The 18,020-nt window shown below is 33.8% G+C and overlaps 1 protein-coding gene across 5 annotated transcripts in view; it reads right to left on the bottom strand.

Annotated features, from left to right (window-relative positions):
- PSPC1 (paraspeckle component 1) overlaps positions 1 to 18,020 on the bottom strand; it is a 55,918-nt gene that overhangs the window by 21,879 nt on the left and 16,019 nt on the right. For 3 of the 5 annotated variants that reach the window (XR_003961034.4, XR_001122654.5, XM_002190786.6), the window contains exons 7-8: positions 6,934 to 6,991; positions 2,651 to 2,820 (exon numbers count right to left, since the gene is read on the bottom strand). The exons of 1 other annotated variant lie outside the window; for it this stretch is intronic. Coding sequence is in view for 2 of the 4 variants with exons in the window: in XM_002190786.6 (XP_002190822.2) it covers positions 2,651 to 2,820; positions 6,934 to 6,991 (228 nt within the window). In the remaining 2 variants the exon portion in view is untranslated. Of the gene's footprint in view, positions 1 to 2,650; positions 2,821 to 6,933; positions 6,992 to 7,871; positions 16,907 to 18,020 lie in introns of those variants that run through there. One more of the 5 variants, XM_030275773.4, reaches the window with a different exon arrangement.

Here is an 18,020-nt window from a genome sequence, read left to right as displayed (position 1 = left end):
AGATTTTTAGTTAAGGCTTTTACAATTCTGAAATTCTGTCCAAACAAAACTACATTAGTGAGGAAATGCGTAATTTTTGAACTTTTCCTAGTTTATACGAAACTCTGTACATAACTACGGCTCATTCTGAAATATCAGTGTGAGACAAAAATCCAATTAGTATTCCATACTTACTTTTCTTAGCTTCTATTCTTAATATTAATAAAGGTATATATCTTTATACAGATTTATTTGCTTAGTTTCTAAGCAAAATACATCCATCTGAGCACTTACAGTTCAGTATTTATGCAAGTGTTTAAAAACAGAACCCCACATAGAGAAATTTAAACTCCATATAAACCATTAAAGGCATAGACATGGTACAGTCATATGTGTAACTCATAACTCATCATTCACCAGTTAAGGACAGTTATGCTTTCAGAAGAAATTCCTTCTGTACAGAGATCTACATCAAATCCCCAGGTATTCAGAGTTCAATAAGGACATTTAAGACCAGCACTTATGCCTGAATCAGAAAAGAATTCTTCTGAAAGTTTAACTCCAGTAACAGTAGTAGAGCTCAGCAGCTCTGGAGTCTGCTAATTCATATATATGTGTATGTGTGTATATATATATATATATGTATGTATGTATGTGTGTATAGATAACTAAAACCCCAGCATTTTATCTATATAGATAGAAGTACATGCAACCTAAATCATGGCTGTACATATGTGCATTATTTCAAGTGCAACATTATATATGAAAAAGGTTACTTCAAGAGGTGCATAAAGATCTATTACTGAGCTAAAGCACCTTTAAATCTGTAGCACTGGGTAAAAACTGTTTTAAATTTATCTTAATGCATGCCAGCATGTTAGCAATGGATATGAATTTCAGCAACTAAGTTACCACATACTCCTGACCACTGTTACCATTAGACTTTTGGACAAAAAGTCAAGTCCTCTTTCCAATAAGGACCCCTCTTTCCAGCTATCAAGAAAACTGCTGTAATTAACTACCTACATTAGTAAGTGGGGGAAGCTACCTTTAAAATGTTATGTTCAAAGACAATTCAGGTTTCAAAAGACTTCAGTGAAACAAAAGGGAGATTGCTATAATTTTGCCTTCAAGACTTCAGAAAAAGATCCAATTAAAAACATTAAATTTGTAATTTATAAAGCACATTCTTAATTTCCCTCAGTGGAAAAAAAAACTGCTACAGTGTTCTAGTAGACAGCCTTCAAAGGATCTTTAAAGTATCTTTCTAACAACAGCAATAATACAATAAAGCTATGCCTTTCTGTAGGGGCCTGACCTCCCAAGTTAAAAACCTTCAAAGACCAAAACGAAGAAAAAACTAAAATCTAATTTGTCTTTCGGAAGCATGCATAAGAAAATGAAAGGAAAAATAATTTTTTTTGAAACATGCATTTTGAAGTGTCAGTATATTTCCTACATTTCCATACCTGGAATGACTTTTTGTAGAAAAACAACAGTTTAGGTTAGATACTGTGATTTATGATACCACGTTCTTTTCCGCACATCTTTTTTTCAGTGTCTATATTACCACAAGAGAAGGTTCTCAATGTGACCAGTAATACAGTGGTCTCCAGCAAAAATTTCCCAATTCAGTATTTTGTAAATAGCATCCTCCCCACTTTGTGAAAAATGACACAACTGATAAAATAAGCTGGCTCCTGTGATGTGAAATAAGACCTCTCATTTTTACCTGGTAAAGACCAGACCCACAGTCCATTTTGTACAAAACTGAGACCTCCTTTTCTTCTATGGAACAAAGGATTTTGTTTTAACTTCATTATACAGATGGCTCAATCACAGACAGATACTGTTGAGAAAGTATATCTAAAAAAACACAGCTACAAAATGCTTCTGTGTTCCAAAAAACTGTAACAGAATAACTGTTAAGATTATATATTCCTTTATATCACACCACCACTAATCTAGTAACAGAAGAGTACTGAAAAAATACGTAAAAGTCAGATTTCAAATTATATAGTTGTTTCTCTACATAAGACATTACAGCTAGGAAAAGTGACTGGCTATGAGAATAAAGCAGGAATGGCTAATGCTTTAACTGCATCCCAATGGCCTATTTGCTCTTGATTAAAAATCCCAGACATAAAAGACATTCCCCTATGACCGTGGCAACTGGGCAGTATTATCTTTCCTGTATTGATATAACAGTTACCAATACCTGTTGGCTACTGATTTTCTAAGTGGCACAACTACTGTCAATCTCATGCGTTTAACAGTGTTAGAAAAGAAATACAAAGAACACTAAAGTTGCTTTTAAAAATTAAATAGTTTACACAAAGATATCTTCACACTTTGCATCTTCCAACATTTAACTGTTCATCAAAGACCCCAACAAGCTAAATCAGAGGATTTAGTTTTACTAAAGAACAGCAGAAGTCTAAATTTAGAGATTTTCATTCCTAAGGGATGTAGGATTTTCACAGTAATATCAAAAAAATATTTCTCTTTTGGGTTGCAAATTATTTGCATGAAAAGGTTTGTTTTATCAATTACTTTTAACAGATCCAAAACATGGAACACATACTTACTCAGCGTGAAAATACCTTTGGTAAGAAGAATGGGCCATGAGACATGACAGCTATTCAAAAGAATTAAATTTGTGATACATTACCACTGTTCCATTATCTGGCATCATTGGTGTTCCCATATTTGCAGCTCCTTCTGGTCCCATGGAAGGACCAGGACCCATTGCAGGGCCAGGTAAAGTTCCTCTGTTGTTCATATTCATACCCATCATTGGAGGAGGGCCTTGGTTACCAGCAGGTGCTGGGCTAAACGCATCTATGCAAAACAATCTATACTTAGAGCTGTCCTATCTTAATTTTACAAGAACAAACAAACAATTTACAATATTTAAAAAGCCAAATGTACAAGACTTCAAATACTTGAAAAAATGTTCTTTGAGACTGTACATTTATCTCAATCATCTGCTTTTAAACAGATTTTAAATAATCTCTAGTATTCTGAATTACATAATTTGCCTCATGTAATTGAAAATCCCAGTCTTTACAGCTAAATATAGCTGTAGAGTTTCTGTGCAGGAACGAAAATGTTCATATTGCATCTATATAGAGTATGCACACCACAAATTTGCAAAAATCTCAAGTGATTTTACAGATATTGGCAGCTGTAAGACAACTTGGCCCTTTAGGGATCTTAACAGATAAAATGTACATTTGCAAGAAGTCTTTTACCAGTAGTATGTTAATTGATATAATGTACAGTAGATTAGTCTACAGTCTAACAGCAATAGCAGAATTGGTACTCAACTTCATAATAAATTATTTGCAATATGGAATAAATAAAATCTTGCATTTAGTTGTAATTTCTTATGGTATAAGTACCAGAAAACTAAGTAGTTTTGTTAGAACTAGAAATGACACAACAATCTCCTCCAAATGTCTGAACAAAAGAGGTAAAAGAAAATCCTGAAAACATATTCTGAGGAGATAATTTAGCTGTAATATTACACTAAGAAGCATCACTCTGCAGTACTCAATAACGTACTGAACACATAGGTAAAAATGCCCTCATAGTAATTTCGTGTGTTGCTTTGAGAAAACAGTCTGATTATCTACCCCACACCTTACTATTATGAAATATCAACTTCAAGGCTGGTGGTGATGCATTCCTCCCATTCCCCACAAAAATCCATCCTCTTCAGCAAAAACTATGCATCCAAATTTTGATAATGGAAGAAAGCATACCTTTGTCATTTAGTGTACACTTTAAGAATATACTTTCATAACACAAAGAAATCTGACATGTTACTAGACTAATAAGCCTGTTGTTTCTATTTTAAAGATAAACCCTCTCACTTCTCACCACAACTGCACTTTTTTAATAATGAATATATAAATATACATCATTCAAAGGAGCCCACTTCGCACAGATACAGTACTGTGAGACTATCTGCAGGCATGCACAATTACATCTCAGTTATTTGCCTTGAGAACACCATGTCACAGCAGCCAGTGAAACCATGGCATTCAAGATATTGCTGCTAAAATTGAAGACTTGGTTTTGATCATATATACATTAGGCCAATCACAAACTCCTTAGCAAAAACAATGCATGCTACATAGTAGCACATGAGAGTGCTAAACAGGTTTACTACAAGTGACAGAAATTCTATAATTTTGAAAAGAAGTCTTTGAGCTTAGTAATGAAGTAACTCCTAGACCTCTCCCTATAACATTAAGTCAAAACAAAGGTACACTCATGTTGGATGCTTCTTACCAATCCATACACATTGTCAGCTCATGTACCAGGTAGAAGACTGGGCTACAATTCAAGAAAATTACAGTAGCATATGTCTAAAGCAGTTTTTTACTGTCATCCATTCAGTTGGATACAGAAGGAAAGGAAGTCTAAACTGCCAATATAAGGAGAAACCTTTATTCTCAGAGTCTAGAGGCACTCTGCAGGACTATCATGATGGTAACAGCACCTAGTGCATGTAGTAGTGTCATTAACTAAATGCTTAATTACTTGCTATTGGTTTGCTTATCAGCCTAATTAAACTGAGCCAGGTACTCACAGGCTCACTGTCAACTTCCACAAAGTCTCATGCTCCGTATCATACAAATGATACCCAGGGTGGCAGACAGCAACTCATACTATCAAACCTCTAGAATTCTGATCCTGCTTCAGGCAGAGTCAGATTTGAAAGGAGCAAAACTACAGAGTATAATGCAAGGAGAAAGTGGGGCCCTGCATACTTTCAGCAAGAGGCCACTAAAACAGGTTAGCTGTAACTCAGAGGTCCTCCAAAATCCTCCTATCTCCAAAGCAGACCCTAAGAGCTAACCACTTGATTGTCCTTTCTTTTTGGTGGGGCACTGATGTGAGAAGTTCATTTACAGGACCGTGTTCAGCAACAGATGGAAAGCAGTCATTAGTGTTCATGCTACAATGCAGACACTGAAAAAAAGTCCTTTTCTGCAAACTGAAGGGCTAAAAAAGTCCACTCTAAATGTCTGAAATGCACCAACAAGAAAGTCAATAATCTTCATAAATGCTGAGACAGTTCCCCAAAAAAGCCACCTTTTTTTTTCCATATTTAAGCTGAACTTAGCACTAAAGATCCAATTAACTGCTCTGATGAGGTATACATACTTCTCTCAGAACTTGTTTGTCACAGAAAGCTGTAAAAATGAGCAGTTCTGCACGTCAGCACTTATTAAATCCGTCACAGAGGTACTCTGCTTTCTAAGAAAATTATAATTCAGGTATTTCAGTTATTGGAAATATTCCAGCTCCCTCTGTCCCACCTTATAAAAAGTCACTAATAGCACAGGTTAAGGTTAAGTAAAAAATAAAGTTACAATTCCAACAGAAATATTAAGAAAGGATGCTACTGTCAACAACTAAAATTCTATTTAAAGGTCTACTGTAAGGTTCTGGGGTCAATTATTTTGGTTGTACTAATGGAGTTAATACACTAGAAAAAAACCCAAATCTCTATAATGAGTGAACATAAAATCCAGCCTCTGCAGAAATAAATGCTACACTTATTTGTGATGGATATTTTAAAGTAGCAGTTCAGTGTTACTATAACTTTTTTTTTTTGGATGACACAATTTATTCTAAAAGTATTAAGTTTAAAATCAAGTTGTAATATAAAACTTAGCAAGACCGGTAACATCACTACTAAGAACTGCAGTAAATAAACATTTTAAATCTCCATGTAGAAAGTGTATTTTGTGGATCTGGACAACTGACACAGCATCAATATTTACTAGGTCTTCTAATTAAATGTAATTTTCAAGTATGATGCAATCATATGCAGAAGTACAACTATAAAATAAGGAAACTAAGCCTCAATTTATGCTTCAGCTTAATATCTATAGATAATTTCACTGTGTCCTTCTTCAGAATTATTTGTAAATAATTTTCATCATCCCTGAAAGCACAAGCCTATTGCTATTTTTCAGCTACAAATGTGTCTCAATAAATGCAAGGAAATTGTGAATAACGTGTTTCAAAATCTGAAGCAGATTTCTTACTCTATAAATTCACATTACTCAAAAGGTCAAGTGAAATTACTGAGTTTTGTATGCACTTTCGATTTTAAAATATATGGGAAAATAGTTTTATTACTTTTCTTTTAATTACCACCTTAATTTGTTTTAAATTACCATTAAGAAGCTTCCAATAGATTAACAGTTCACACAGTTTAGTTAGATTTGGTGGTTTTGAAGAAATATTTCAAGTTTCAGTCTTGTTTAAAAGCAGATATTCTGGGTAAGTAAATTCCAAACTGTTCCAGTTTGCATACATGGAGCAAGCACTAATTATTATACTTTTCTATTACACAGTACTAGTTTTTAGTAGTAGATTACACACTAATAGATTTTAGCAGTGACAGTATTTTAAGTTGCAAAAGCTAACAGAGAATATTTGCAAATAAGAGACTTGGAGGAAACTGGTGGAACACCAAGCACATTATTCATTTACCAAACCAAGTATATGAAGAAGTTGCCAGTTTTGACCTCTACATCATTTACATGCAATTACAATCATAATTTCTTCAAATAGGTAGTCCCTCCAAAATAATACCAAATATTTTTTTAACATAAAATTCTTCTTTTGTAGCAGATAACTCCCAGAGCATCACTTGTCCCTAATTTTTGTTTCTCTTAACTTGCACATTTTTTTATTTTTTTTTTGTCATGTAGTTAAAGGAGTAAAATAAAGATACAGGGCTGGGGGAGGGGGGGGGGGTGGAAAGAGGCTGCTTGAAAGCAAAATATATGTTGGGGGTTTTTTATTTCCTAATATTGCTTACTCCTTTTTTACCAGTTGTCACTATTTAATAGTGCTTGAGTAATATGTACAGTCCCAAAGAAAAAAAATTTACATTAGAGAAGCCTTTTTCCTTCAGATCCCTACCTCCCATGTTTATTGCTCCACGAGGACCCATATCACCCATTCTCATTTCCTGTTCTCTCTGAAAGTAAACATAGTTTTCATGGTCAACCTATCATTCTTAGAACTTAAAACATTCCTATTTACTCCATGAAAATAAAAATGTTAAAGTGTCAAAAGTTTCCATTGATTAAAAACAGTGCAAGGAAAGACATTAATTACACTCCTGGTTTTTATAACATCAAAGGGATGAATAAGTTCAATGCAACAATGCCGTACATTTTTGCATAATAAAGATTAAATATCCCACGTTTCATTTATGAGCAGTCTAAAGCTCTCAAATAGTTATGTGATCAACCACAAATGAATTAATCTTTATGGAGTGTTTTAAATTAATAAATACGTTTCTATTTTACCTGTAAACAAACAGATCTTATTACAATACTTGCCTAAAGGCCAAGTGGTTCAATAATACTCAACCTGATTTCATGACTCAAAATTACTTGTGTTGATTGAAAACAAAGCTCTGATGTATTATATTACAGTATATAAATTCAACATACCAATTCATCATTGTTCAAATAGTTTTAACTTAACTTGGAGGAGGTATATTTTTTTAATGAATTATACTTTGCTATTGATGTTAGTTCAGATACTGACCATCCTTTTAAAACCAGCATAAAACTATAGTGTCACCAGAAACTGTAACATGCATTTAAACTAAACAGACAACACACCAAACTGATCCAGATTCAACTGATGGTCAGTCACCCAACAGCAAAAGATTTCTTACAGAACTGAACAAGATTCCCAGCCTGCTGTGAAACAATACTCAAAGGTTACCCGAAGAGGCAAAAAAATCATCACTTAGAGGAAAACAAAATACTCTATCAGAGACAATTCCAAGGGATTTTTGGATTACTGTTTACATAAAAAAAAATTAAATAGAAACATATTCACAATTCAAAACAAAACCTAAAGACATTTATTTTAAAAAATTCTCCTTAATTTTCTACAGGACTGTTAACAAGTATTCTGCTCTTGAGAAAACAAACACACATGTGCTAAAAATAAGAAAATTGAAACAATTTACCTCGTTGTGAAAAGCCATTCCATTTATGATTTAAGGGACTAAGTTCAGATGCACTTTGAAAAGAAATCCACATACTAGGCAACTAAATCAGTCTATAAGCAACTTTTACATGGAAACAATAATAAATCAAAATACATTCATCACATTTGTACAGGTTCACAGAAGTCTGGTTTGGTCAATCATATTTGGGATGCCAAACATGAGTCTTCTATCTTCAGCCACTTGAAGCAGCAGACACCACTAGTTGACAGAACAGAACCAACAGTTTTACCTAAATATCTTATTATAGGAAATTGCCCTGAGATATATGATTAAGAGCTCTCAAGTCAACAACTTTGTTTGTAATAACTCATATTAACCTAGAAAAACTACTTAACATAAGAAGAGTACACACTGTTTTCAAAAAAAATATGCCTTAATGTGGAGCAGAAAAATAAGGTCTGGTAACTAAAAGACACAGGCAGGCTTTAAAGTCCAGCTAAAAAGGCCATTGATGGAACACTAAGGAAGATCTCTTCCTCTGACCTAGAACCCACATTAAAAATTTTTTAGAGAACATGCAGCTACTCTGACAGGCCTTTCACAGTAGCATCAATTGCCATTTCAAGTAAAATCAGCAGCCCCACAGGGATCAACCATACCCATAAACTTGACATGAGTTAATCACAAATCAGCATACAACCATATTGATTATCAGACTGCTTGTACACCTCAGTCTTGACATCAGGAAGCAGAAGGGAAAGTGGTATATGATCCCTACTCTAAGTCCCTAACCCAAAAGGATATGGAAACACTGTGGCTATCAGTTTACACTAGACAGATTCTGTGCATAGGTGCATGCCTATATACTTTGTGTGACAAGCGGACATGCCAGGAACAGTTGTGAGAAACTTTTTCATTGCAAAGCAAAGCACCAGACTTTACAGTAGGCACAAACCTTCTTTGATTCATCTCAGGTTCAACTGCAAGTTGGTTGGTATTGGTTTTTTTAATGTGACAAGTGCCATAAGGCAAGGCTAAGTACTATACTGGCTAGATAAGGATGCTAAGTACAGAGTTGTAAGGCTGCACTAGTTACTAGAACTTAACTTGTTTTCTTTGTAAAGGACAGAAGCATATGCAAGCTCTGATGTAGCCTTTCTTTAAAAAACACACTAGTCTTCTTCCTAGCAATCAACCATTTTTCCCTGTCTTGAAATGATACCAATCTTCAGTTAACTGAAGTACAAAGATGGGTAGAACCTACTTTTGTTTAGTCTAGTTTAACATTTGTAAGAAAAAACATGAAGTAATTATTTGCCATTTTTTAGCTTTAACTTCAGTGTTGAATTACTACAACATAAACATTTCAGGTATAAAATCAAGACCCATAAATGTGCCTTAAGGTCTCTGCTGGCTATTACTTTAGCAACATGTCTGCAAGATTAAGATGCTGCTGCAGCTTATAATTATTCCTACTGATGCATGTACAAAATATATCATGTTCCTTTGACTTTTCAGCACAGGAAAATTCTTTCATACTCATAACACAGAATTAGCAAGTTTACACTTCCTGTCAGAAAAAATACTCAATTTCAAACATTAACCTGCAGTATATATCATTTATGTCATTAGATGTTCAAAAATTCTGTCTGGAGGTGACCTGTGTGGTAACAAAAATTCAGTCCTGTCACACACAAATCAGATCCTAGACAGCTCTTTACTATGTGAGCAAACACATGTTACTACAGGTAAGCTAGATCAACAAGTCCATGGGTTTTGCCCAACACATAACAGAAAGGAATACCAACAGGCAGTTAGACACAATAGCTGAACCACTCCTGGTTGGTAATTCCAGCCCACCTGAGAATTTCATTTTCAGATACTCAAGCCTTTTGCAGAGCTTGACAACAATAGTGTTACCTTCTCAAAGCTTCTTTTCCTCACTATATGACTTTCCCATTCTTCTGTTCAGTAACAGCCTGCTTCAGTCCCTTCCCCAAAGCCACCCATAACTACCCACAACAGGGAGTTAAAACTGAGCAGCACAAGAACGGGGCAAAACTCTTAAGAGAGAAATATGTAGCATGATTAGGAACCTCTGAAGTCACCCATACCTGGGAAAACAATCTTAACAGGAAGAGAAAAAGAAAAATAGATTATATGCTATTACAGGGGGAAAAAGAAAGCCATAAGACAAAGAATATGCAGAAAAGCATAAGTTAAACTTCGTGAAAATCAGAAAAAAACATTATCAAAAAGACAAAGTCAGCAAACAAAAAATGTCCGATTGAAAAAGCAGTGTTTACACAACTCAAACTTTTCCAAATTATTTGTTGCCAGGATTCTTGTAAAATACTTCAGAACTCACTAAAGCAGACAACCTTCAAAAAGGTCTAATTCATCTGAGTAATCTTTTAGAAAAACTGCTATGATGGCAAACTATAGGATTATACTAATTACATTACATTAAAAATTGTATTTCTCACAATGCCAACTAATTTTAATGTCAAATGTAAAAAGTAGATCTACACCAAAATAATGAATACACTCAAGTTTTCAAACTATGTACTTAACATTTAACATAGTATAGATTCTCCCATTTTTACCAATTACTTGAAAGCAGTTTTCCAAAGTATTTGAGGTGTATCATGTGCTATGTTCTTACACCTCTTATCACCACTGATACAGCAGTCTAAATATACAGAGAACAGCCAAGATGATTCCTCTGAATTTGTTAAATATATAACACTATTTTTTAATGTTCTACAAAACCATGAAACTAAATAGTTTGAAAAACACCTAAGAATTGATACAGGTCACACTGCAAGTAAAATACAAATAGTCATAAATGTGACTTTTTAAACTGACAAACCAGTGCTACTTTTTTCCTTAAAAATAGCCCTTGCGATTGCAGCAACCCAGTGAAAATTTTTCTTGTCTCCAAGTGATGCAATATTCATGGTAACAAAACTGTCAAAAATTATGGTATGAACAAAATATGGCATGGAAAATTTTAGAACAGCAAAAAAGCAAGATATCTCAGAATCATTATGATGGCAGACCATACAGTTTTCAATGGTTTGTGGCCAGAAGAACATGCAGATATTTACTTACCTTTTATAGTATAGTAACCACAAAAATGCTAAGACATGGCATCCAAAAAATGTCTTAGCAAGAAAAGAACACTTTCCCCATAAACTTGAAAATTAAGTTTTATTAGCACTTTATCTAGGTTGTGTATGTAGAGTAAAATGTAGTTAACAGTGCTGCTGATTCTCACTTTTTTTCATTAACATGAAAACTGAACTTTATTCTCTAACAGACTATATATTTGTGAAAACAGGTATGACATTTCTGTACTTCTTACTAGAATTTATTCTCCGTTCTAGTGTGGTTTATTTTATTAAGTTCCTTCTAGAAAGAAAAATTATTTCCAAAGACCTCTTAATGAGGCATAAGGCCCTTAAACCTTACTTAAATTGTAACTTACTGAAAGACATCTATATTTTAATGACATAAATCATACAAGTTATTAAAGCTTCTAGTTAGCAGAACTAGCAGTTACTTAGAACTAGAATCTGGGGGACACTTTTATGATTATGCATTATTTGGTTTTTTCCTCAGAATAGTCCACTCTTTCACTCCAATGACAAGTGCACTGGAAGTTATGTGGCAGGAAGAAGCTAAAATAATAAAAGATTTCTCTTTCATCCACCCTTCTTGTCACCCTTCCCTCTTTGGTTTGTTCCTCAATTAAGAGCTCTATGTAAGATCCAAAAGTTACAATATCCCCACACAGTTCATATGCAACAGCAGTAAGTAATTTTACATGAAAAATACTGATCTTTCAAAATCCAAGATTTGTATGTGCTCTTGAGCACCAAAGTCTAAATTCAGAGCTGATCCCTACTCCGAGCTGGGCATCATACTAGATGATTCCAAAAATGTCTTCCAGCCTAAACTACTCAAAACTCTAGGAACTGAGTGATAGTGCTCACTCAAGAGTCTAAAAAAATATAAACTCTCTTACTTCACACAAATCTACACAAATGCATTAAACTAGATAACAACTATAGTAAACATAGCTATAAAACATATAGCATGCAGTAAACTATAGAGTCCTGTTTTTAAATAGGAATCCTAATGAAAAGAAATTTCTTTAGGTTTAATAGCTGTCTCCAGGACTCAATCTTTGAAAAAACATACTAAGAAGGCTATTAAGTTGCAACATTAAAACCCCCCAACATTAAAAAAGTATCACATAGGTAAAATTAGGAATACAAATTGCATGAAATACAATCAGATAGACATATTCCAGTAAATGCTACAAACTGGGGAAACGCTCCTAATGGTAGCAAAAACTACAATTACAGAAAAAATTACTATTCCAGCATATTTCTTAAGTATTCCTGTCATTTCAGTAAGATTGCAAAGGAAGTATCAATTTTATTTGAAGAGGGGAATTTCTTTCAAAACTAACAGCAAAAGTATAGGGATGTATTTGTGAAAAACCTCTATGCCCTACATCTTTGTTCTCTTCTTTTAGTTCTGAGAACAAAAAGTCTTCAACTCCTGTGGGATCTCACTTTCCTTCTGCATCAGTTGCTAAGGATAGTCCTCAATAACTAAAGCCCACAGACAAAGAACACCCAATTAAAACTCCTCAAAAGTATTTAGCAATGTAAATTGAAGTTATCATTTAAAAATACTTCTACAGTAAACTGTTAAACCACTGTGAACCTCCCAGAATGGTTTGGAGTTTGCATTCTCCAGCTTACAGCTGGATGCAAAACCCAATCTGAACTAAAGTTAGCTCCCTTTCAATAGATCAATCCTTGCATGATATTTAAAGTCAGGTCTAAACTGACAGTTTGGAAACGAAAGCAGTTTAATTGCACTAACATGACTCTCAATAGCAAGACCTTTAGGGGATATATCACTAACCAGCAACATTTAATAGTCCTAAAGATTAAAGACAAGGTTAATTCTAAAGGTTAAAGACAATACTATTTAATACACACCAAAGTAACAGCTTTGTTTTACATAAGAACTCATACTTTCAGAATGTATTACAGCTCAAAATTCAAATTACAATCTAACTTGTTAACAAGAAAGAAAATAGTCTAAAAGAAGCTAAGATATACCATGGAACCTATTGTGTTGATTATAGAACTTGGTTCCATATTGCAGTTTATGTATTTTCTGCTTCATTATTTTGTCTTGTAGTTACTTGCTCCTTCACTGAATTTTAATATTGCATTTAAGCCACTGCATTAATATAATTTGTGAGCTTTTCTCCCACCTCTCTTATTTCCATTTGTTAAAATACAGTAAAACATTGTATATAAAATATCTATAAAACTGACAAAAAATTTATTATTTATTTCATTTTCTCATAACCTGAGATAAACGTTATTCATCATCCAAAAAAAAGGTACACAGAAAGCAAAATCAGGCTCTAAACAACCTGCATGTATATACAGCAGCTAAGAACAAAATCAAAATATTTTAATTCCATGCCTCCAATCACCATTACATCATCTGTTCAGGTAAAGAAAAATCCTACCATATCCCTTCACTGTATATGAACGGCAAAGAAGGATAGTTTTCCAAACGCCATTATTTTTGATGATTTGAGAGAAAACAAGCAAAGAGGTATTCTGGCAAATTTTCCCCTTGATTTAACAACTAAGACTCACAAGCGAGGTAAAACTCTGCTTTCTCAAATATTTTTAGCTAAAATTCAGAAATAATTTTCACAAGACAAAGGTGCTTAGAGAAGATAATCACCTTCCAAAGGATTTGGAAATCCTTTGAAAAATGAGATCCCATTATATCAATTCCTTTAATTGCAACTTTTTCAATTCTGCCAATTAATCTGGATCTGCTGTATTTAGGAGCCACCTTAGATTCATGAACCAAAATATAAAAAAAATTTTCCCATTTCTGTTAGCTTCCTTTTTTCAGTAACAGTTGAAAAACTAAAAATATTAATTAAATACAAATCAACAGCTGAACATAATACAAATATTTTTTCAAAGGCACTTTACTGTTTACTTACCCACTGAAGTACTTTTTAGAAGAAATATACAGCACATCACCAAGTTCACAACTGAGACATGTAACAATTACACTACATTCACAATATATTCACATCTTTGGAGGCACATTAGAGAATTTCATCTTAGAATTATACTGGTTTTATATGAGCTGAAGAAATGTCAAAAGAGTGGATAAGTATCAAAACGACAACCTGTCAGGCTGCAAATTATTTAAGATGCACTCCACTATTTACCATGGTGGGGGTGGATTTGGAGGGCTGCTTAACTGGTAACAAAAACTGGACTAACTCTACCCTCATACAGAAATGCACTAAAATACTTAACTGAAAATCAGGTGTTATAGAACAATGCTGCATTTTAGATTTCCCAAATTGTTACGTTTTCCCTGTACAAACCCCAAATCTATACAAATATTTAAGAGTGAACACTGGATGGAGTAAAAAAAGAGTTTTCCCCAAAGGCAAGATTCAATGATAAGATGTAGTGAAAGTCATCAGTTTACTTAGAAGAGAAATTAATCAGCCAAGAATACCCTTTATGTTTAAGTGAAAATCTACTTCTTAGAAGTGTCAACTATAAGACTGCAAAATCACCTTAAAAGCACCGCTAGTTATAGCCACAGTGCACTAAATATGACCCTTTGCCAGACTTCTCTATTATACATTTTTCCTCACCAAGTAGATATTATATATGCCAAATAAATTATAACGTAAAAGCCAGTCCAACTGTAGTTGTTAACTCATAATTAATTTGAGTTGCAAAGTAAATAGACTGTGCAAGTATTTGTTAAAAGGAAGCTGAAATCCAAAGTCTTTCAATCCTACAAAGTGGTCCTGTAGAAGAAACTTCTAGCACCCATAGAGTGTCTTTTACAGATGTTATGGATGTTGCTTACAACCAGAATAGTTCAATGTTTAAGATTTCTCCAATTAACTTATGGCCCGTCCACACATACAGCACACTAAAACATAAGAAAATATAAACAGAGAAACAGCAGTGAAACTTTTTGCAGGAAGCCAAGCTCCGCAGCTCTTTTATGCAACTTGTAGGCCATTTCCTGGGGCAACATGAGGCAGACTTGAATGAGGAAGATGCTTGTCATTTGAACAAAGTACTGACTGATGAAAATACATTCTATCAGAAAATTCAAGTATTTCCATCAAAAATGTAAAAAAATGGTCATCTGAATAAATCCAAACAGACTGAGAAACGTTGCTTTCTAGATAAATACCCTAATCCAAGTCCACACACTCTTAAGCTACACTGTCTGGTTTCATCAAAACCATCCAACAAAACTTACTATTTTATTTACATACAATAGACCCAAAGGTCAGAATTATGACAGAGACTCAATGGGGACCACCCAATCAATAAGGACAAACATGAATAGCTGGTTCTTATCTAAACTCAGAAGCTCCCCTATAGTTAAAACAAATGTTTAATCATTCAGAAATGGTGGTGGAAACAAACAGGAAGACTCTAAGTAAATAACATTTCAAAAGTATTATAAAACCCAGAAGCATGTAGGAAGATAAAGCCTGAAGAATCTAATTTCAACATTATATTGTCTTTTTCTTAGAAGAGACAACTACTAGCTATCCTGCCAAAAGCAGCTAACCCAAACTGCATTTGGGACCTGTAGTAAGAGCTTCATGTCATGTACAGAACAAAACTAATACAAACACTCTTCCATTAGCCACTGCAGGAAATCATAACAGTGACAAATGTTTCAGCAGGGCCTGTGACAGGACACAGGGTGATAGTTTTAAACTAATAGTGGGTATTCCAATTAGGTGAAGGAAGAAAGTTTTACAATGATGGCAAATACTGGAGCAAGTTGCCCAGACAGGTGGTGGATACCCCATCCCTGGAAACATTAAGGACTGGATGGGGCTCTGAACAAGTTAATGTAGCTTAAGATGCCCCTGCTCATTGCAGGAGGCAATGAACTAGATGACCTTTAATGACACCTTCCAAACCAAACCACGCTATGATTTTAAGATTATGTTGAGGCAGAAACATCTTTGAATAGAAAACCACAGATATACCTGACTCTTTAGGTTTAAGTTTCTACTTAACTCCGCATCTGAACAGTTACAAAACAGCTCTACCGAAACTCATCTTCTTGCCAAAATATACACTTTATCAAAAGTGGTAATTAATTTGGAAAGTAATACCCAATCTTTGCTCAATTAAAGTGTACTTGATGGAAGACAGAAGTAATAGATTTAAAGCCCGTTTTCCTCATGGAAGATTTAATAATTGAAAACAAGCACAACCTCCAGTAATAAGGAAAAACTACTTTGACAAGGAGGTTTGTGGAATATTCACAAGAAAAATAATAAATATTTTAATTTAAAAAATAACATATTGGTATCAACAGACAGGCAACAGCACTATGTTATTTTACATTTATTTCTATTTCTATCAGTTTACTGCATTATCACTATTACCATTTTCTGCTCTGTGAGAGCTACTGAAGGCAAATGCTAGAGGCTAATCAAAAGGTCACATTTAAGAGGAAAAACTACTTGGAAAGCACTGGTTTGAGAGACAGAAACAGGACACTAAACAGGCTTCCTCACATGAAAAAATACTATTTCTAGAGAAATCTCACTTATTGCTTCTTGGTTGTTTTATTCTTTCCTTAAACACAGATCCCTTGAACAAAGACAAACTGTTCTAAGCAGAGGAACTTATTTTGGTTGCAAGTCTCAGTGCCACCAAGCAAGATCTCAGGATTTAGAGAGGTGAGTGAGTCCAAAATAGGTACTAAGCAGACAACTGAAACTGAAAGTTAGTTTCTTCTTAGTCTGGGTAAATATGTGTATAAATTCCAAGTCAAACTTAACTCCAGTAGCTGAGGAAGAAAAAATGAAAATTATTAAGGCAAACATTAATTTTAGCTTCTTCAAATACATACAGCATTTATCAAACACACCAATAAATAATTTTTTTAACTTATATAATTTCTAAGTAGTCTTGCTTGTCAGATTATGAAAAACTGAAGAACTCTATTTGAGTGATTTAAGTTGAATAAGAAGATTTCATTTAAATTGTGAGCAGCAAGAATTTTCAGAAATAATAGTAAAATATAGAATATAGACGTATAAAATCTGCTCTAGATTAGATTTTTTCATTCTTATCCATAAAACAGCAAAAGTTAAGTATGCAAATGGAGTATTCTATAAACAAGCACAGATGCATTTGAGGTCTTTCTATCACTAATTAAATAAAAATGGCCTCTGCTGCAGCTGAGGCCTCATGAAACACTGAGACAAACAACAACTAATGTCATTTTACCATTACGTAAGCAGCATCTGGAAAGTGTTATTTTAGCTTCTTGATCGTCATTACTGAGAGAAAGTAACGTTATAAACAAAACCAGATAATCCAAAGAATACAGACAAAAATATCTCTATCAATTACGGTAAAAAATAACAAATTTGGGAAGCTTAAAAGCAGTACCACAACACCTAAATTCATATTGGAGATTACTGCACATTTGACAGCACGCTGAAGTATAAAAATTACTTGTAAATAGTCACTTGTTCTATTTGTGAGTTCACGTAAAGCACATTAGTATTTTCCAAACCGCTTTGTGCAAATGTTAGAAGATGACTGCAACAGAGCAAAGGGTTAGTCTCCTAAATATAATACAAAAAATATCACATTGCTTAAATATTCGCAGTTCATACATACAGAAATATAGTTATAAATGAAATATATGATTGTAACAATTGCTTTCTCTGTTACTGAATCATTAAGTAGCATCCTTGACATACATAAAGACATGACATAGAAAATCAATTATGAACCATCCTAAAATATTAATGAAATACAACTAAAAGAACTTATTCCACAAACACCTTCATTTATGGATATAAGCATATAATATGTTACAAAAAGATAAACTGAAGATCTGAATTCATTTTCATGCAATGTCTTTTCATACTAAAAGCAGATATGACAGT

The sequence above is a fragment of the Taeniopygia guttata genome, chromosome 1 (genome assembly GCF_048771995.1).
Source record: "Taeniopygia guttata chromosome 1, bTaeGut7.mat, whole genome shotgun sequence".
Classification (NCBI taxonomy): Eukaryota; Metazoa; Chordata; class Aves; order Passeriformes; family Estrildidae; genus Taeniopygia; species Taeniopygia guttata.
The sequence above is the reverse complement of the archived record's forward strand: the minus strand, read 5'-3'. Positions and strand labels throughout refer to the sequence as shown.